Source organism: Colobus angolensis, unplaced genomic scaffold, assembly GCF_000951035.1.
Source record: "Colobus angolensis palliatus isolate OR3802 unplaced genomic scaffold, Cang.pa_1.0 Scaffold57, whole genome shotgun sequence".
Lineage (NCBI taxonomy): Eukaryota > Metazoa > Chordata > Mammalia > Primates > Cercopithecidae > Colobus > Colobus angolensis.
Window position 1 is genome coordinate 5648773 of NW_012119265.1, and position 21734 is coordinate 5670506.

General features: G+C 37.4%; 1 protein-coding gene across 3 annotated transcripts in view; it reads right to left on the reverse strand.

Annotated features, from left to right (window-relative positions):
- EXOC5 (exocyst complex component 5) overlaps positions 1–21734 on the reverse strand; it is a 64463-nt gene that overhangs the window by 40686 nt on the left and 2043 nt on the right. For 2 of the 3 annotated variants that reach the window (XM_011961871.1, XM_011961874.1), the window contains exons 2-3: positions 2778–2872; positions 1862–2009 (exon numbers count right to left, since the gene is read on the reverse strand). In XM_011961871.1, coding sequence (XP_011817261.1) covers positions 1862–2009; positions 2778–2872 — 243 coding nt within the window. The remainder of the gene's footprint in view (positions 1–1861; positions 2010–2777; positions 2873–21734) is intronic. The other variant, XM_011961873.1, reaches the window with a different exon arrangement.

Consider the following 21734-nt stretch of genomic DNA (forward strand, 5'->3'; position numbering starts at 1 on the left):
CAGGTGTGGTGGTGGGCCCTGCAACCCCAGCCAGCTGGGAGGCTGAGGCAGGAGAATTGCTTGAACTCAGGAGGCTGAGATCACACCACTGCAGTCCAGCCTAGGTAACAGAGCAAAACTCTGCCTCAAAAAAAAAAAAAAAAAAAAAGTCAGTAGTAAAATATACCAATTTATTTTAAATATTTGAAAATGTGATATTTATATATAAAGTAAAACAGTTCTTTCCCAATTTTGAAAACAGAAAGGTAGCAATTATTCTACTAAGGCAAAGGTATATTATTTTCTAGAATATTCTTTCCCTTCTACCCGGGTACACTGATCGTCCTGTGGCGTATCGAAATTGAATGCAATGAATGCCTTGTAATTGCCAACAGCAGAATTGCTGATAATCTAGTGTGGGACTTTTTTTCTAACCCTAAATTGAGGTGGGGAAGAGCTGTAAACATTTATTGAGGACTTTCTCTGTGCTACACTAGACACTGTTCTAAACATATTACATATATTTACTCATATAATACTCTCAACAACACACTTTACAGATTTAAAAAAAACTGAGTCGTGAAAAGGTTAAATTGCTTGAGATTACACAGTTCATAAGTGGCAGAGTTGAAACTAAAACTCAGGCAGACTGGTTCCAGAGTTTATTAGCTTAACTATTAAATTATTATTACTAGCAAGGGAAAACTGCATCAGAAGTGTTTGGAAACTGTGACCTTAACTACTTAAAAATGCATTCCTTACCTTAAATTACTGACTTCCTTATTTCTCATAGCCGCGTATGTTTAAGTAAAGCAAGCAATCTTAAAAATTGAAACGTTAGCAGAAATCAGTGTGCTAATCCCTAACACTAAAAAATTAACGATCCCTGGGAGGCAGCAAAGCTAAACAATATTCCAAACTAAGGGCAATCAAGGCCAGCGGCAGTAGCTCACACCTGTAATCCTGGCACTTTGGGAGGCCGAGGCAGGGGGATCACCTGAGGTAAGGAGTTCAAGACAAGCCTGGCCAACATAGCAAAATCTCTACTAAAAATACAAAAAAAATTAGCTGGGTGTGGTAGCATGTGCATGTAATCCTACTTACTCAGGAGGCTGAGACAGAAGAATCACTTGAACTTGGAAGGTGGAGGTTGCAGTGAGCCAAGAACGCACCACTGCATTCCAGCCTGGGTGACAGAGTGAAACTCTGTCTTAAAAAAAAAAAAAAAGACACGGCAACCAAATTCCAGATAAGGCCCAGCCTGTGAATGGGATTCAGAGGTTCCAGATTAAGTCTAGGACCTAAGAGTGACTAAGAAGTTTGGTCTGCTTAGCCTCAGGACCAATCTAGTGATCTGGTTTTACTCCAAAACAGATCAAGGCAGTTTTTCCTATAGTTTACACTAGAATTCTTACTGGAGCATATACCTCATGACTTTTGTGAAACTTCCCAGGGAAGTTTTTTCTCTAGGGAAAACCTAATCCAGACAATAGTTGGTTTCATATTACTTTGTTTTATGATTAAAGAGAATGCAAATGACTACCTAAATATCCAAGCTAATAAAGAGTCCCTAAAACTAGGGGTCTACTGAAGTGTCACTCTTGAAAGTTTGCATTATTAGAGGAGAATCAAGGACCACACTCAACTGGATACCACTCTATCCTGAGAAGAGTACCACGATCCTAAACCAACACTATGGAAAGCCAATGCCAAGAGTACTTGATAACAATTCATTAACATTTTACCCCATGGGACTGAAGCAGGAGAGAGAAATCTTGACAGTTACTATCATGTGACTAGACTTTTTTAAGAGCTTAAAACTGGAAGGAAATAAAGATATTATAGCCTATATAAAATACCCATTTCTTAACAAAATGTTTACCTGATTGCTTTTCTGGAGCTCTTGTACCTTCTTGGCAAATTCTTTCGCTTCTTTCTGACATTGTTGCTCTAGTTTCTCTACTTTCCTTTGAATTCTTTCATCCATTATCTGGAGTTCCTGAATATGATTTACAAATTCTTCTAATAATCTAATAGAGGAAAGTTTGAATATGTATCAATCTACCTATTATTAATCCTTAGGAACTGACCAGTTAACTTATAATCATAAAGTCTTAATAAGAAGTGTTCCTTGAGCTTGAAATGATCATGTTAATTTTTTCTTTGGCATCTTGTTAGAAATTTCTTCATCAAAAGATCAAGTCTTTCTGTAATTTCATAACTTCCTTATAGTTGTGTCCAGGCCACATGGCTTTAAAGCAAACATGACGTTTGAAAATACAGCCAGGCTTTAACTATTGACTTTTTGGTGGAATATCTCAGAGGTGAATAAAAGCCTCACCCAGAATCCCCATTAAACCCCTACAATAGAAATACATTTTATAGCCTATTTAAAACAGTCAAGAAGGTAAATGTACCGTATAAAAATAATAATATACATTTCAGAGTTCAGTGACTTTGTTCCCTTAATTTACAACTATATTTAAAACAATGTATTTAATGTTTTTATTTTAGAAGTATAACCATTTCTAGTTTATGACTCATTAGAAGAAATGTCAAATTCTTACACTCAATAAAATTACTTCCTGAATACCAGTAAAATTGCTTCATTAAAAGAATGTCAAAGAAAAATCAAAATCTCAAACTTTTAATGCTCTGTTGTATTATGTCTTTTATTGGCCAATTGTTAACTAAAATCCTTGTAGAGGAATGTTAAAAGCAATCTCAACAGTTATCTCTATTTTAACACTAATGTGTACCAGATTAGATCTGTGGGGAAAAAAATTTTTTTATTTCACCTTTTAGGATCAAAAGCCTCAGGTCCACCTCTAGAGCCTCCTCCTGGGGTTCTCCATACAAGACGTTCAATATATTCATCTGCCACAAAAGGCTCCTAGTTTACAAAATAAATACGCTTTAACAAAGTTTCATACACAAGTACTTAATATTATTTATAAAATTAAAACAGCTTCTACTAGGTAAAAACTTAAAATGAAATTAGTTTAAATACATCTATATTAAAATGTACAGTTTTTTCCAATTAAAAAATCTTCAATAAACAAAACAAACTACTTAATGAAAATTAGGATATTAAAATACTAGAACAGCATTAATGACCAACTGGAACAACTCAACAGAAAAATGAGCAAAGTAAACAAACAAGTAATTTATAGAAGAAATAAAATGGTCAAAAAAATTATTTTTAATGTACGGCCTTACTAGTAATCAAATTATTTTTTTTTTTTTTTTGAGCTGGAGTCTCGCTCTGTTGCCCAGGCTGGAGTGCAGTGGCACGATCTCGGCTCACTGCAAGCAGCTCCGCCTCCCGAGTTCACGCCATTCTCCTGCCTCAGCCTCCTGAGTAGCTAGGACTACAGGCGCTCGCCACCACACCCGGCTAATTTTTTTGTATTTTTTAGTAGAGACAGGGTTTCACCATGTTAGCCAGGATGGTCTCGATCTCCTGACCTCATGATCCGCCCACCTCGGCATCCCAAATAGCTGGGATTACAGGCATGAGCCACCGCACCTGGCCTATCCTTTTTTTAAAAATCTCACAAACTGACAGAGTTTTTTTTTTTTTAAATTATAACAAGCAAGGCAGGAAAGGATAAACTGAAATTTATACTCTCATTATTGTTAGAAATGTCAACAGTTATAATCTTTTTGGAGGCCAACTGGTATTAGGTAACATCAATACTGTTACAAACGCTCGTATACCCTAACAGTAATTTTATTTTTAAAATCTAAGGGAAAAGCATATATGAATGCAAAAATTTCTGCAGAATGTTCATTGAGCATTATGTATATTACTAAGAAATTGTTTACATAAATAATATCCACAAAGCCATAACTGACAAATTAGAGTAAACTTACAGGATGAAAAACAATGTTCCTATTAAAATCATGATCATGTAAAGAGTTTAGAAACGAGAAAAAGTCTAACATGATAGCCGACGAGAAAAAGCAAGATACGAAATCTTATAATTTTCTTAAAAAACCCATTTTTTAAAAAAGGATATTAGAAAAGGCTCAATCAAGAAAATAAAACTTCAAATGTTCACCATCAGCAGATAATACATTTTTTAGACTAATACACACTAATTTATACACTTTTCATACTACCCTCTTTCATGTAAATGGATACCACACATTGCTTCCTACCTAGCATGTAACTTAAACTAGTGATCAGCAGCATTTGCTGGTGATTACAATTTGAACTTTCATATCTGCAAAGTTTTTTCTTACACTTTTAAAGATATAAAGTGCTGACATGTTTAAGAATTAAGTTCCAAGGATGAATTAATATCCTTACAAAGAAAAAAATATGGCACCCTGAAATACAATGAACGCATTTAGCAACATATAATCATTTAGATAATCAGTCTCTTGTCTGCCTCACTTCTGTCGAAACAAGAGTTGATGCGAATCTAAAGATTTTTAACATCATCTAAAATTGAGAAATATGGACTCAAGATGAACTTATATTTAGAACTACTTAGAACTTTAGAAACTAAGCTATTTAAAAATTTTAGAAAACTTGGCCATCACATGAAATACTCCTATACAATGAGCTGGTGATGACAGCTAAAGTTTTTTAAGTACTTACTACGTGCCAGGCATAGGCATTGCCTAGTATTTTACATACTTTATCATATTCAATATGTACTATGGTAAGTAGTAAGTCAGGCCTTTCAAAATCTACAATACTTCCATTAAAAAACTTCATATAGTAATCATGTACCTTTTCCCTATCATTTGCTTGGCATACACATTTGTATAAATACTTAATAATCTTCATTCTTATGTGTTGTTAATTTTATTTGTTGAGTAATCGTAGTTTTCAATTAAACACATTATACTGTTCATCAATTTTAATATATTAGTTTTATTAAATGACATACACTAAAAACTTATAAACAGCAGATATTTACTGACATAAAAAATTAAGCAATTTTTATACAAAATATTTTCAATTACCTGAAAATATAGTATGCCTTCATTCAGCAAATATTAATTGAGCACCTACTACATGCTAGAGACTATGCTAAATATCCAGGAAATAGTAAAAAAGAAGGAAAAAAAATCTCTGCTCCTCTGGATCTAGTGGAGGAGAGTGACAGACAAACGAGCACAAAAAATGATAGTGGAATAAGAACCATGAAGAAAATGAAAGAGGATACAGAATGATGGATAAGAGTGAGATGATGATGATGATGATGATGATGTTTTTTGTTTTTTTTTTTTTTGAGACCGAGTTTCGCTCTTATTGCCCAGGCTGGAGGGCAGTGGCATGATCTCGGCTCACCGCAACCTCCACCTCCTGGGTTCAAGCAATTATCCTGCCTCAGCCTTCCTGAGTAGCTGGGATTACAGGCATGCACCACCATGCCTGGCTAATTTTGTATTTTTAATAGAGGTGGTATTTCTCCATGTTGGTCATGCTGGTCTTAAACTCCCGACCTCAGCTGATCCGCCTGTCTCAGCCTCCCAAAGTGCTGGGATTACAGGCATGAGCCACCGGGCCTGGCCACAGTGAGATTATCTTTGAAAGAAGTTACCAGGCAAGGCCTTTCTAAAATAAATTTTCAGGAAAGACCTGTATGCGGCCAACTAATATAATAAGCTATCTGAGGGAGGAAGACTCTAAGCACAGGGAAGACTCTTGGTATAAAATCAATGAAAAGAGGCCAGTGTGACTAAAAGAGAGTGAATGCAGGGGAGAATAATTGTGGATGAGGTCAAGAGAGGTAATGAGAATCCAGAGTTTATACCAAAGTCTTATAGGATGTACTATGATATATTTCCTGTTATTGATTGAAGAAAAGGCCAGGTTCTCAAGAAGATAGGTATTACCTTCTTCTTGGGAATGCCAATACACAATAATAATTCTCCTATTCCTTCTTCCAAAAGAAGCTACAACCATTTACTTTAGTATGCTAAGGAAAGAAAAATATGCAAATATTTTGAAGTCTGTTGGACATAGGGTCCTAGTTGGCACTGGCACTTGGCTGACCCAAAGCATAAATCATCATGGACCGTGTCAGAGTGAGAACATATGGGGGCCAGGTAATAGATTCCTGGCCAAGATCTGGCAGAGTCAAACCAGTATATCCACGAGCATACCTAGTGGTGATTTCTACAGTCTACAAATGTTTAACAGGTATAGACACACTTAGTGGTTGATATGACTCCAACACTGGGTCCTTGGTCTACAAAATAAGAACTATTATAATGAGGAAGCCCAAGTAAAAATCCCTAAAATTGCCCCTGTCCAGTTGAGGTAGTTAATCATGTAGGATGGCAAAAAGTAATGCTACTCTTAAGAATATAAAGTAGAGATCAACAATTTTTTCTTAAAAGACAAGATAGCTAGTATTTTAGGCTTGCAGACCATATAGTCTCTGTTACAACCATTCAACTCTGCCACTGTGGTGCAAATGCAAACATACACAACACATGAATGAGCATGGTTATGTATCAATAAAACAGACAGGATTCTGGGAAGATGGTGGAGTAAATCTGTCTCCCCATCTAGGTAACAACTGCACTGGCAGAATCTAACTATTTTGGAACTCCGTAGGCTAGTGAAGGCTAGTATCTTCCCAGGTGAAGACTTAAACAAGAAAATGTGGTAATTTTGGTAAACTTCAGCTCTTAGCACAATAGCAACTACCCAGGTCTCACCCTAGCCCTGTGGCAGAGTGCTGTACACAAATTCCTGGAACAACCTGCACACAGGTTGCAGGGGCCAGCATGACCAAAAAGGACCCTGTCCTTTAACTATCCGGGATCCCTGCGCTGAGAGCTAATTGCTGCTTCAGACCACAGAGGCATAAAAAGGCCTTTGTTGTTGTACCTTCCCCATTTTTGCAAGCCCCTCTCCCTGTGGATAAAGTGACTGTCAGAGGATTTAAGTAAACGGATCAAAGAAGAAATTACAAGGGAAATTGTAAAATACTTAAGAAATTAATGAAAATAAAAACACAACATACAAAAACATAGGACACAGTGAAGGCAGTGCTAAGGAGTAAATGTGCAACTAGAAATATTTATACTAAAAAATAAAAAAGACCTCAAATCAACATAACTTTAAAACTTAAGTTACTAGAAAAAGAAGTATAAACTTAAGTAACAAGAAAAAAAAGAAAAACTAAAGCCAAAGCTAGCAGAAGGAAGGAAATAATAAAAACTGGAGCTGAAATTAACAAATTAGAGAATAGAGAAACAATAGAAAAAAAAAATTAAACCAGAAGTTGGCTTTTTGAAAAGATCAACAAAATTGAAAAGCCTTTACCTAAACAGACTAAGAAAAAAAGGGAGAAGGCTCAAAATACTAAAATCACAAATGAAAACGAAGACGTTACTACCAATTTTATAGAAACAAAAAGGATTATAAGACAGCATTACAAACAACTGTATACCAACAAATTTGATAACCTAGATGAAATAGAAAAACTCCTAGAAACATAAAATCTACTAAGGCTAAATCCTAAAAAAATAGAAAATATGAATAGACCTATAGCCAGTAAGCGGAATGAATCAGTAATCAAAAATCTCCCGACAGAGAAAAGCCCTGGAACTCATGTCTTCGCTGTTGACTTTTGCTAAACATTTTACAAAACTAACACCAAGCCTTCTCAAACTTTTCCAAAAAATTAAGGAAGAGGAAACACTTCCTAATTCACTATATGAGGTCAGCATTACCCTGATACACCAAAGCCATGCAAAGACTGTGCAAGAAAACTATAGACTAATATCCCTTTATGAACATTCATGCAGAAATCCTCAACGAAGTATCAGCAAACCAAATTCCATAGCATTATTAACATGATTATATACAACCTACAGGAGAAAATATCTGCAAACTATATATCTGATAAGGGGTTTATCTAAAATATGTAAGGAATTCAAACAACTCAATAGGAAGAAAATAAACGACCTGAATTTTTAAAATGTGTGAAGGGCAGAAACAGACATTTCTCAAAAGAAGACACATAAATGGCCAACGAGTATGTGAAAAAATGCTCAACACCACTAATCATCAGGGAAATGCAAATTAAAACCTCAGTAACGTATCACCTCACACCTATTAGAATGGCTATTATCAAAAAGACAAAAGATAAGTGTTGGTAAAAACGTGGAGAAAAAGAGAACCTTTGCACACTGTCGGTGGGAATGTAAATTACCATAGACATTACGAAAAACGTTACGGAGTTTCTGAAAAAACTAAGAATAAAAATACCATAATGATCCAGCAATCATACTACTAAATATATATCTAAAGGAAATGAAATTAGTATGTCAGAGATATCTGCACCACCATGTTTACTGCAGCATTATTCACAATAGCCGAGATACAGAATCTAAGTGTCCATCAATGGACGAATGGACAAGGAAAATGTGGCATATATTCACAGTGGAATACTACTCAGCCATTAAAAAGAAGGAAATCCTGTCATTTGCAAAAATATGGATGAACCAGGGGAACATTATATTAAGTAAAATAAGCCAGAAATAGAAAGACAAATACCACATGACCTCACTCATATGTGGAATTTTAAAAATGTGATCTCATACAAGTAAGAGTGGATTAGTGGTTACCAAAGAAAGGCTGGGAAGGGTAAAGGGGAGGGGAGGAGGAAGAAGACAGCCTGATTAACAGATACAAATACATAGTTAGATAAAAGAAAAACTGAAAAATTAGTTGCCATTTCTATATACTAACAAGGAACAATCTAAAAAGGAAATTTCTATGAAAACAATTCCATTTACAATAGCATCAAAAAGAACAAAGTACTTAGGAATAAACTAAGAATTAGCCAAGGAGGCTAAAGACTTGTACAATGCAAATTATAATACTTCGAAAGAAATCAAAGAAGGTACAAATAAACGGAAAGACATCCTATGTTTACAGACTGGAAGACTTAATATTGTTACAATGTCAATACTACCCAAAGTGATCTACAGATTCAACTCAATCCTTGTGAATATCCCAATGACTTTGCTCTATTCAAAAATAGACAAGAAACACCAAAGAGCCCAAAACAATTTTGAAAAAGAACAGAGTAGCAGGACTCACACTTCCTGATTTCAAAACTTACTACAAAGCTACACTGATCAAAACAGTGTATGATACTGGCATAAAGACAGGGATACAGAACAACTGAACAGAATAGAAAGCCTAGAAAAAAACCCTCACATATTTGGTCAAACAATTTTTGACAAGGGTGCCAAGACCATTCGAAAGACAAAGGACAGTCTTTTCAGCACTTTGGCAGGCTGAGGCAGGCAGATCTCTTGAGGTCAGGAGTTCGAGACCAGGTTGGCAAACATAGCAAAACCCTGTCTCTACTAAAAACACAAAAATTAGCTGGGTGTGGTGGCGAGTGCCTGTAGTCCCAGCTATTTGGGAGGCTGAGGCAGGAGCATCACTTGAACCAGCGAGGCAGAGGTTGCAGTGAGCCCAGACCACTCTACTGCACTCCAGCCTGGGTAACAGAGTGAGTGAATCTGTCCAAAAAAAAATGCCCAACATTACTAATATTTAGGGAAATGCAAATCAAAACTACCATGAGAAGCCACCTTACACAGGAAATGGCAAAAGGCCTAGCTATCAGAGAAGTAAGACTGGAAGACCAAGGACAAGGAAGTCTAGAGTAGAGGCATATGGACGATACAATGAAAGAACTGTCCTGCCAAAATTCATAGGTTGAAGACCTAACTCCCAATGTGTATTTGGAGATGGGACCTTTGGGGAGGTAATCAGTGTTAGATGAGGTCACAAGGTACAGGCTCTCATTATGGGATTAATGTTCCTACAGGAAAAAGAAATCTCTCTCTGCACATACAAAGAAGAGATTACGCAAGCACAAAGTGAGACAGTGGTGCCTACAAGCTAAGAGAAGAGGCCTTAGCATGACAACTACCTTGCTGGCACTTTGATCGTGGACTTCTCAGCCCACAGAACACCGAGAAATAAATTTCTGTTGTTGAAGCCATCCAGTCTATGGAATTTTGTTATGGAAGCCTGAGTTGACTAAGACAGACAAATATATGAGACTGGATGAAAAGTATGAAGTTCTCTGTATAACATGTTAGCACCAGAAAACATATACCATGAAAGAGGAACTAAGCAACCAAGCAGAAAAAATGACTCTGCTTGGCATTAGCACTCTGAGCACATGAACAAAGCAGACACAGTACAGAGACAACATGACTCCAACTGCAAGGGGTCCTACTTACCAAGGCTGATCCAGCTACTGTGAAACCAAATATCTAGCCTAACAGTGACAGAGACCAACTCTAAGCCCCTAAAATAGCCCCATTCAAGACTAATCACATGGTTGGCAAGTTGACTACACTGGGCCCTTTCCACTCTAGAAGAAAGAATATTTTACTTTGATAGAGAAACATTTGAGTTGGATTTGCCTTTCCTCTGAAGGAGTGTTTGTTCCTGTGGCACAGGACTTCACATAGCATATCACACCAAAGGACCCAGGCACCCAGTTTACAGCAAAGGAGGTAACCATGGGATTCACTGGTCATATCATAAACCACACCAAACAGAGGTAGGCAGACTAACAGAGCACTGGAACAGCCTGATGAAGGCACAGCTGAAGCACCAGTTCAGAGGGTGTACTCTATCAAGATGATGCACTGGTCGGGCGTGGTGGCTCATGCCCGAACTCAGGAGTTCGAGACCAGCCTTGGCAACACAGTGAAACCCTGTCTCTACTAAAATACAAAAAATTAGCTGGATGTGGTGGCAGGTGCCTGTAGTCCCATCTACTTGGGAGGCTGAGGTAGGAGAACTGCTTCAGCCCGGGAGGTGGAAGTTGCAGTGAGCCAAGATCACACCACTGTACTCCAGTCTGGGCAACTGAGCAAGACTCCGTCTCCAAAGCAAAAAAGAGAAAAAAAAAGAAGCACTATCCTCCAAGATGCAGTATATATTCTGAATTAAAAGGCTTTATATGATGTTGTGACTCCAATACGAAAAACACATGAGTCTGGCAACAAGGGGTAAAAGCAGAAAGTGGGTTCACTTATCATGCATGATTCCCAATTTGTGGTTGAGATATCTGTGACTCTAGGTTCTTCAGGAAGAGTCTTGGTCCCCAAAGAAGGAACACTTTTGCCTACAACATAGTATAAGAGTATCATTAAACTATAACTACAAGTACTGCCTGGTCATATTGTCTCCTTATACCTAGGGAATAAGAAGAGGAGTGATCATCTTTGGCTGGGGCAATCAACCATAATGATCAGGATGAGGCAGGGCTGCCAATACACAATGGGTGCCAACAGCAGTATGTTTGGCACACAGATGATCCTCTTGGGGATCTCTTGACACTCCCTCAACCAATTCTGAAAATGTATGGACAAGTGTTACAACTCTGGCCTAAAAAGGGTATTGTAACCAGTTAAAATACCAAGAACATCAGAGGTACTAGCTGAAGGTAAGGCAGAGTTACAATCGATAGCAGAGGTGACAGATAGTGAGTATCAGTTGCCACCCTGAGACCAGCTATAGTAGTGGGGGCCACAGTTCACCTCACTAGCCTTTTTCTTTGAATTTTCCTCCAGGATAAGACTCAATCAGAATGTCAGAAGAGCTACTCCCCAAATGTATATGAAGAAGTGAAGTCTAATAGTGGAACAAGGGTGGTCTGTGGTGAACACAATTATGTGCCATCCAGCTCGCCCTACAAGAAGGGACTTGCCCTAACTGCTAACAGTGCTGCCAACAAAAAGGCTTCATGGGCAGTATTTTTAGGGACGTCATCAGGTGTAAAGAGCCACTTGACCCAATGTCATGCCTTTCCCAATGTGATCCATAGCCAATGACTGATTAAGATGGAAGTATAAGGGCCAGACCACTTTGGTCCAAAGCAGGACAACTCTGACAGGTCATTTTAGTTTCAGACCTCCCCACAGGAGCCATCAACACTGCCACTGGACCAAAACTGTAGCTCTGTTTCTCCACATGCCCAATCTTGTATCCTTGCTCTGCCCGCTCATAAATGTTTATCCGAGGTTACTTCCTAATAAATATTCTGCATGCTAAACTGTCTCAAAGTCGGCTTCCCAAAAGACCCAACCTGCAACACCTCAGTAGTCCAGTCAAGAGATGGCAGCGACTCAGATGAAAGTGGCAGTGGATGAGGTGCTGAGAAATAGGTTCATGACGTTTTAAGGCACACATTCATATAAGTTGCTGATAGATTGGATACGTGGAAAAAGAAAAAAAAGGAACAAAAGATTACTCATAAAGGTAGAGGTTTGCAGCCAGGACAATTCTGTGAATGGCGGTGCTAATTACTGAGATGGGAAGATCAGGGAAAGAGATGGATGAGGGAGCAGTGAAACAAGAGTTTTGTTCTGTATATGTTATATTGTAGATGCCTATTAGATATATAAGACAAATATAGAGCACATAGATGGAAAAACAAGTTCGTACTACACGGAAGAAGCTGGAGCTTCACAAAATTTGAATCATCAACACATAGATGGTTACCGAAGGACTGGGTGAGATCATCTAGGAGGAAGAAAGACATGCCAACATTTGGAGATAAGAGGAAGAAAACAATCCAACAAAAGAAAGCAGGAGGCACCAGTGCAGGCGGAAGAAAATTAGAGGTCAGTGTCCTGGAAGCAAAGTACACGTTTTATCCTCAGAGACAAATTACCACTAGGGTTTAAGAGAAGTCAGTGATTGATCCCCAAGGGATAGATGTTCCAAAAAAGCAAAAAATAAAAATAAAAATAAAGAATTCTGCTTATACAAGCAAATAAATCCTAATGCCTTGCTTTCTAATACTTTACCTTGCTGCAAAGGCACTTACAGTGAGAAAAAGACAGCCAAATTAACAAATCCTAAGACCTCCAAATGACCAAGTCCTCCCAAGAGACTTCTCAAACAATTCCCTATAATACAAATACCTGTAAAAAATTTTTTTAATCCTTCAGAATTTTATAAGCCTGACAAAGGTTTAGCTTCACTTTCTGTTTGCTACTGTAATCAAAAGCAAAAATTACCAAGCCAAAACAAAAATCTAGAACTATGCACTAAGACACTATCATATGAAACTTAGCTTTACATAATTGGTTGTTATATTGCTCCGTTAAACTGATTTTAAATGCTTTACAAATGTTACCAATTGTAATATTAAAATATGGTGTTTGTCATTGTGGAAGATAGTGTGGCGATTCCTGAAGGATTAGAACCAGAATTACCATTTGACCCAGCAAACCCATTACTGGGTATATACCCAAAGTATAACAAATCATTCTACTATAAAGACACGTGCACATGTATGTTTACTGCAGCATTATTCACAATAGCAAAGATTTGGAACCAACCCAAATGCCCATCAATGATAGACTGGATAAAGAAAATGTGGCATATATACACCACGGAATACTATGCAGCCATGAAAAAGGATGAGTTCATGTCCTCTGCAGGGACATGGATGAAACTGGAAACCATCATTCTCAGCAAACTCACACAGAACAGAAAACCAAACACTGCATGTTCTCACTTATAACTGGAAGCTGAAAAATGAGAATACATGGACACAGGGAGGGGAGCATCACACACCAGAGCCTGTCAGAGGGTGGGGGACCAGGGGAGTGATAGCATTAGGAGAAATACCTAATGTAGATGAAAGGGTTGATGGGTGCAGCAAACCACCATGGCACATATATACCTATGTAACAAATCTGTAAGTTCTGCACATATATCCCAGAACTTAATGGTGTTTGTGGTCATTTCTACTGAAAACTCCCTTGGATGTCAATCCCTTGGACAGGAATACAAATCCCTAATTTAAATAATGTTGCTTCCTTGACAAAAATTCAAATTTTTATATTTTCTTATATTTCCATTCCCAAAAGTAGATCCAATACAATGTGTTGGAACCACCCACAAACTCAAAGAAACTAGGATATTGACCCCAGCCTAGCTAAAAAAAAAAAAAGTAAGTCTCAGATCATTTCAGAGAGATATTTCTGTATCCTGTTAAACCAATTAACCCATCAGTTCAAAAGTACTGCCTATCATGTATTTTCCTTAAATTTATTATGGATACCACTGTCTAACAGATCATTAAAACACTACCTCCTTTAGTGAGAAACTTCCCTATATAATTCCTATTACACTATTGAATTCACACACTTTTTTTTTTTTTTTTTCTTTAAGATACAGTCTCACTCTGTCTCCCAGTCTGCAATGCAGTAGTACAATCTCAGCTCACTACAAACTACGCCTCCTGGGTTCAAGCAAGTCTCATGTCTCTGCCTCCTGAGTAGCTGGTATTACAAGTGTGCACCATCACGCCCGGGTAATTCTTGTATCTTTAGTAGAGATTGGGTTTTGCCATGTTGGCCAGGCTGGTCTCTAACTGCTGGCCTCAAGTGATCTGCCCGACTCAGTGCTTGGATTACAGGTGTGAATCCAATCCCACAGCCAAGTTCATACTCATATCTACCATTTAGGGTTCTTATCTTGTACCACCTACCCAAATTTCTCTGTACCTCAAAACAAACAGTCACACTTCCATCAGACTATGCCAGTCTTCTTTTCAAGCCCATGTTACTCCTGCTTCCTAACCTGTGGCCAGGTAACTCACCCTATTAAGTATGCCCTTTCTCCTCCAAAATTTCAAAGACTGCTATACCATTACTCAAAGCCTGGCTCCATTCCCATTTCATCTTTGAAGGGTTCCTTCCCTACATGGTCTCCATTAATTTCTCCACTCTTAAACCCCTATGAAGCTTAAAAATTCAAATCCCAACACAGAATATTACTAACTGTCATTTTATCATTTATTGATTTAGAATCATTTTCATAAGTTTCACTCTTTTCTCCATACTTAAATTGAAAGCAAGGGGAGGCTGTGTCATACATTTCTCTTGCTTTCCAGCTGTAGTCAACAGAACAATGCTGAGCATACCAAAACACTAGCTAGTTGGGGCCATGGCTGAAATCCCTGCAGAGGGTCTTGAAAGTCATGCTCTTGATCCATATATCCAAAACCAAAAAGGCAGGACCACCACCCCACAACCCAGAAACAAAGAACAGGCATTACATGGTACTATCAATCCAAGATTCTAACAGAAACCAAATATGAGCCTAATACAATTCTGGCACTACAAAGAACTAAAGAATTTTACAATATTTGGCCTCTACTTTCTAACCCCATTTTCTTTGATTTTTCAGTGAGATTCTTTATGTGTTTTCTGTATATTAATAAGTTATATTTATTGACTACTGATTTTTTAAAAAAGCACCACAAAATATTTTGTCTCCAGCTAACAAAATGGATTTCAAAAGTAGTATGAAAAGGTAGAAAAATAAAGCACATTAAGACACAAATATAACTAAGGCAAACTTTGAAAAAGTATTTTGAAAACTACTTGCACAAACACTACAAAATAAATAATTTTACGTTTTAAAATTAGTCAATTTTAACATTCAATCTTGAAGCCCTTTAAACTATGAAATTGGCCAAATAATCATGTCATCAAAATTGTTTTGAAGACTATCTAAATGATGGTAATTTAGAATCTTATAAAATATTTTAGATTCTCTTAAGCAAAATATTTTTCCAGGATAGAATATATCTCATTTTGAACCGTAAAGTAATATATATGTGTATGTCCTAAAGGGAGAGGTAACAAAATGTTACAATTCCTGTTATACTAGTCTCAGCAGAATCATATAATTAGATTTAAAATTTGTAATGCAAGAATGTTCTTTAAATATCATCACAGCCCAGCTCTTTCATCTCATTTTTACATATGAGGAAACTGAGGAAATGAAATTTAAGTCTTATGAAGGTACTAAACCAGTATTCTAACCCAGATATTTTTCCCACTCTATTATAGAGACTTTAATATAGACTGTGAAATTACTTTAAGTATTTAATAAAATCTGCCATTAGCATTTCAAATCAAATTAAGCGTATTTACAAATATACACGTTAAATATTCTTACAGGCATTTAACAAACACCTTGGAAATGAAATTAAACAAGTAAGGAATCATTGCTTCTTTCGTTTATTATACCCTGAATAAGCAAAGATATATAAATAACTGTATTTTCTTATTTTCATATTTCAGCTTCAAGGAAATAGCATCAGAAAAGTTTGCTAAGTTTTAAAAATATATATATACATAAAATATTAACAACCAAACTTTTAATTTATCACTCGACTAGAACTTTCATTTAATTTGTAGGTTATATGTTTATTTGCAGGGTGTTACGTGCAATTGCAATCCACTTTTAAGAGAACAAGGTAATCACTCTTTCAAATCTCTCTCACACATGTGGGCACACACATACCTCAACTATTTAATTTCCTGGGAACACCAGGGATTCAGTATTTTAGATTAATTATACACACATGCAGTCCATAATACTGTCCTCAATTTAATGACTTGCTTATTCCAGAAGTTCACTTCTAAGTTGGTTTGACTGGAGAACTCCAAAGCATAAAACACTTAAATGCAACTCTATTACTCTAAGCATCAACCTCTACTTCTACCACTCTCTCCACTAACACCAGCAGAAGGTAAGAAATTGATTGGCCTCTGTTTCAGTTATCTATTGCTGCCTAACAACCACTCAAATAGTTAGTGGCCTAAAATAACAATAATCATACTGTTCACAAATCTGATTTGAGGAGGGCTCAACAGGGAAATCTGGTCTCTGCTCCACATGAAATAAGCTGGGGCTGCTCAACTTGGCTAGAAAATACTCTTTCAAGATGGTAAGTTGGTGTTTACTGTTAGCTGGGAGTTCAGCAAGAGCCAAGGGTGAAGGGCCTTGGTTCTTTAAAAGGGCTGCATGGGCCTTCTCTTGCTATGGTTGCTAGAGTCCAAGAGGTTAGATCATCAAAGGTAATACATCTGGCCCAAAGGTAATACATGGGGCCTAACCTTGCAAATCACTACATAGCAACACTTCTATAGTCATAGGCCTGTACAGATTCAAGAAGTGAGCAGAGACCCTACTTCCCTATGGGAGGGGCATAAACATCACGATGTGGGATGGCAGATCTTGTGACCATCCTGAAAAATATAACCTTCCACAGCCCCTTTTTGTAATCCTCTCCTACTATAATCTCCTACTTCTTGGATATTAGTCAGCTAAGACCAAGAAGGCTGAAGGCTTTCCTTCCCTGATAGATCTTTAATCTAGTTCTCATCTCAATCCACTTAAATTGAAAGTGACCGACACCTAATTTTTAAAAATGGATACTACTCTTTTAATAGTATGCTCCTAAGCAATTTAAATTTCTCAATTCAATTTAGTCATCAAAAAAACCTTCTGAAGTAGATACTACTATTTCCCCCATTTTACAGATTAGAAAATTGAGGTACAAAGAGGTTGGGTAACTTGCCAAGATCATACAACTAGTAAGGGGCAGAGCTGAGAGATGTCATCCACTTCCTGACTAAATTACCACCCATATAAAGTGATACTTCCTAAACTGCTATCTCTGACTGTGATCTCTTTCTGAGTTACTAATTCATATTTCCATTTGCCTAGTGGACTTTACCACGATGTCTTGCTAAAAACTCAAAGTGTAAAACAATAATATATATATACACATATATATATTTTTTAATGAATATATTACTTCTTTCCCCTGCAAAGGTCCTTCTAATTTTCTCTATCACAGTTAATGAATCACCAACCACCCACTTTTCAAAGTTTACAAATTTGGAATTTTAACTCCTCAGTAATTGAATTATTTTAATTCTTCCTCCAAAATGTCTTTTCAAATTTCTTCTCTGTTGCCATTGAATTAGGTTAGAATTTCACCTGGCTAGATTAATCAGTCAACAGATAATTCTGGAACACTTACCAAATGACAGCAATTATGTTAGGCTGCCCATGATCCCAATTTTCCCAGCTAACAATTTCTTCCCCCATCAAAGGCCATTCTTCACACTAACATTAAAATTGCCTGTCTTCCTGACCCTTACCCAAAAAAAGTAAGGTCAGCCCTCTTGCATGATCTATAAAAAGCCTTCTTAAAAATTCCCCCAGGCTGGGCCCAGTGGCTCATGCCTGTAATCTCAGCACCTTGGGAGGCCTGAGGCGGGAGGATCACTTGTGTCCTGGAGTTCGAGACTAGCCTGGGCAATATAGTGAGACTCCGTCCCTACAAAAAATAAAAAATTAGCCAAGCATGGTGGCACATGCCTGTAGTCCCAGGTACTTGGGAGGCTGAGGTGGGAGGATTGCCTGAGCCTAGGAGGTCGACATTGCAGTGAGCTGTGATTACACTACTGCACTCCAGCCTGGGTGACAGAGCAAAACCCTGTCTCAAAAAACAAAAAAACTGGCCAGGCACGGTGGCTCATGCTTGTAATCCCAGCACTTTGGGAGGCCGAGGCGGGTCGATCATGAGGTCAGGAGTTCGAGAGCAGCCTGGCTAACACAGTGAAAGCCCATCTCTACTAAAAATAAAAAAATTAGTTAGGCATGGTGGCAGGCACCTATAATCCCAGCTACCCAGGAGGCTGAGGCAGGAGAATAGCTTGAAACCAGAGGCAGAGGTTACAGTCAGCCGAGATCACGCGACTGCACTCCAGCCTGGGCAACAGAGCTAGACTCCTTCTCAAAAACAAAAAACAAAAAACCGAAAAACCGCCCTCGAACTCCTATGGTCTCAATGCCTTGCCACCACTCCCTGTTCTTAAAATATGCATATACACATCCTAACTCTTCTCAACTGCCTCACCTTACAACAAACTGGAGTCATCTTTTGTCTCTGCCTCGGAATACCCTTCTCCTGTTTGAAAAATCTCTACTCATCCATCAATATCCAATTTCTATATGCCATTACTAAATGAAACCTTCCCTAATAATCCCTGGAAAAGATTCTAAACTCCCACTGCACTGTATTAATGTATTAACATGTCTGTCTCCCTCAATCAGATGCTTAACTCAACATCTTTTAACTCTAGTACCTGGAATAATGTCTGGCCTACACATTCATTCAATGTTTGCAGAATGAATACATTTTATCATACACATGACACTACAATTGGTAGCCAATGTCTATAAACACTTAACAACTAATATGGTTAAAATAAATAGCATTTCAGCACCTTGACAGTTAACGGGGGCCCCTTACTTGTATATCTCATGCTCATTAGTATACACCTGGCTAGCTAATTGAACAAGAGACATCATTTTCAACAAGTCTATTTAAACAGCTTTTGTAATTTAGTTTGAAAAATTAAGAGACAAATAAATGTGGGAAAATGTGTTCTTCAATATTCATACGCTAATTTGGAAGTCAAACAGCCATTACTATCACAGCCAAATTACCTGACCTCAAGCACTATTATCAAGGAACCTACATTTACAGAAAGAAAAAAAAAATGAATTTTTAATCCTGGTATTTAGGATCTCCAAAATTAAACCCCAATTTACCTTACATGCCACTACTCCTCTTTATGTGTGCTATACTCCAGCCAAAATGAATGTTCCCCTCACCTCCAGGGCCTACAACCCTCCCTTTATGTCTTAGCTTTCACTGTCTGCTTTACTGAAAAGTCCCTCCACCCAGTTCCACAAACTCAAATCTAATTTTTCCTCTGTAGATAATTCAAATGATAATAATTCCTATGTAGATAATTCTAATCCTTTCTTCTAGAGGTAATCTTCCCGTCCTCTTGACACCTATGGCACTTTATCTAGACCTCTTTGAAACCACTTATAACCTTATTTTTAAGAGTATAGTATCATATATCTACCTTCTCTCCCTCTATTTGCTAAGGACAGGTTCTATACTTAACTCAACATTTTCCAAAATATGTACCTTATAATTCACAAAATTAAGTTAACAAGCAGTAGAAAATAAAAGTCTCTTAAAAAAAGAAAAGAGTCTCATGGTGAAAAAAGTTTGGGAAATGGACTTATCATCTTTAACATATTAAGGTACACTGCTGCAAATCTCCAACGAAACAGACTATGCTCATTTCCATAAGTTATTTGGCCACTGAACCCTGTTAGTTTTTTTGCGACACATCACGTAGGATTAATATTTCTATGGCATGCCCTTTGAGGCATGCAGATAAAGTTCAAGAACTTTACCTTGAACCTCATAGGTACTCAACAAATATTTGTAGAATGAATGAATAACCCTAGTTATTAACCAAGAACTCTCCCATAACGGTAGTCTCAACAGAGAAAAGGGAAGATTCTTGAAGAATTATGGGGAAAAAATAAGCAAATGAGAAAAGAATGTCCTCGGTAGTACAATAAAAGGAGAAAGGAATATTTGCAACAACATAAAAAGAACTTCTGGAGGGGCATGGTGGCTCACACCTGTAATCCCAGCACCTTGGGGGGCCAAGGTGGGCAGATTGCTTAAACCCAGGAGATCAAGATCAGCCTGGGCAACATGGTGAAACCTTTTTTCTCCAAAACAATTTTAAAAATTAGCTGGGCTTGGTGGCAGGCACCTGTAGTCCCAGCTACTCTGGAGGCTAAGTTGGGAGGCTGGATTGTGCCTGGAGGGTAGAGGCTGCAGTGAGCAGTGATTACCCAACTGCACTACAGCCTGCGCAATAGAGCAAGACCGTGTCTCAAAAACAAAGAAAATTTAAAAAGGAATTTCAGAGCCCAGCCACTTTGCATATGTAGAAGATACAATTTATCTACACCAGGTAAGAATCCTTATTCAGAATATCTATCCTGAGAAGATTTAAAAACACTGTACACGGATCTTTTCAGAAAGATCTGTCAACAAAAGTTGAAACTAAGAAGGTATTCTGAGAAACTTTCAGGATACACACTATTACAATAGCCAAATCATCTATTACTAAATCATTTCGGTCAACTGAGGAAATATATTACAGTCCGATTTTGTTACATGAAGTTGTTTTCATTGAGTGTCATGGGACCAATAAGATTTTAAAAGAAGTATAGTTAACACAATGAAATTTCATGGATTCAAAAGCTTAATTTTGTTTTCATTTAACTTCTCTTAACATGAAAAGTGAAAGTACAATTCTATTTAATAGTGCATGAAAATCAGGATGAATAAAAACCAAACATCCTTGACTACATCCTGCCTTCTGTTTTCCACAGTTTTCCAGCCGGGACTAAGAAAGGGAAGCAGGGGAAAAAGATACTTCCTTTGACTTGTACTACAATCTAGATGCTATGGCAGTAGCTACAGGAAACTGAGCAGTGACAAGATTTGTTTTTCCTCTTCCCTCCAACGCCAAGACATCAACTTTTCACTTGGGGATGAAAACTTACTCAAGAGTAGAGTCCACTGTAGGGCTGGATTCATAGCAGTACCAAAAAAAAAAATGCATTTCTTAATTATAACTACTAAAATTGTAACTATTATGCTTTTAATTTTGACGAAGCAACAAGCTACACATAGTCAAGAAAAAAAGTCACGTAAGTTTTACGATCTATAAATATGTTTAAATTTGTTCTAAAAACCCTCTAGCCTAAGGGTAGTCTAAGGGCTACTGTCTCTATTATCACTGAATCTTACTGGCTACCATGTAACTAGAGTCACTAAATTACGTTAAATCCTAATCTGGTTTAACTACTCAACCTAATGGCAGGACCCCAGAAAGCAAAATATGTATTTCCCCACCTCCTCCCCTTCCCCGCCAGGAGAGGGAGAAAAAAAAATCAAACATATTTCCAAATAAGTTACCGAAATAATGCGGTCAAATATTTAAATAAAAATATACATAAGATGGTC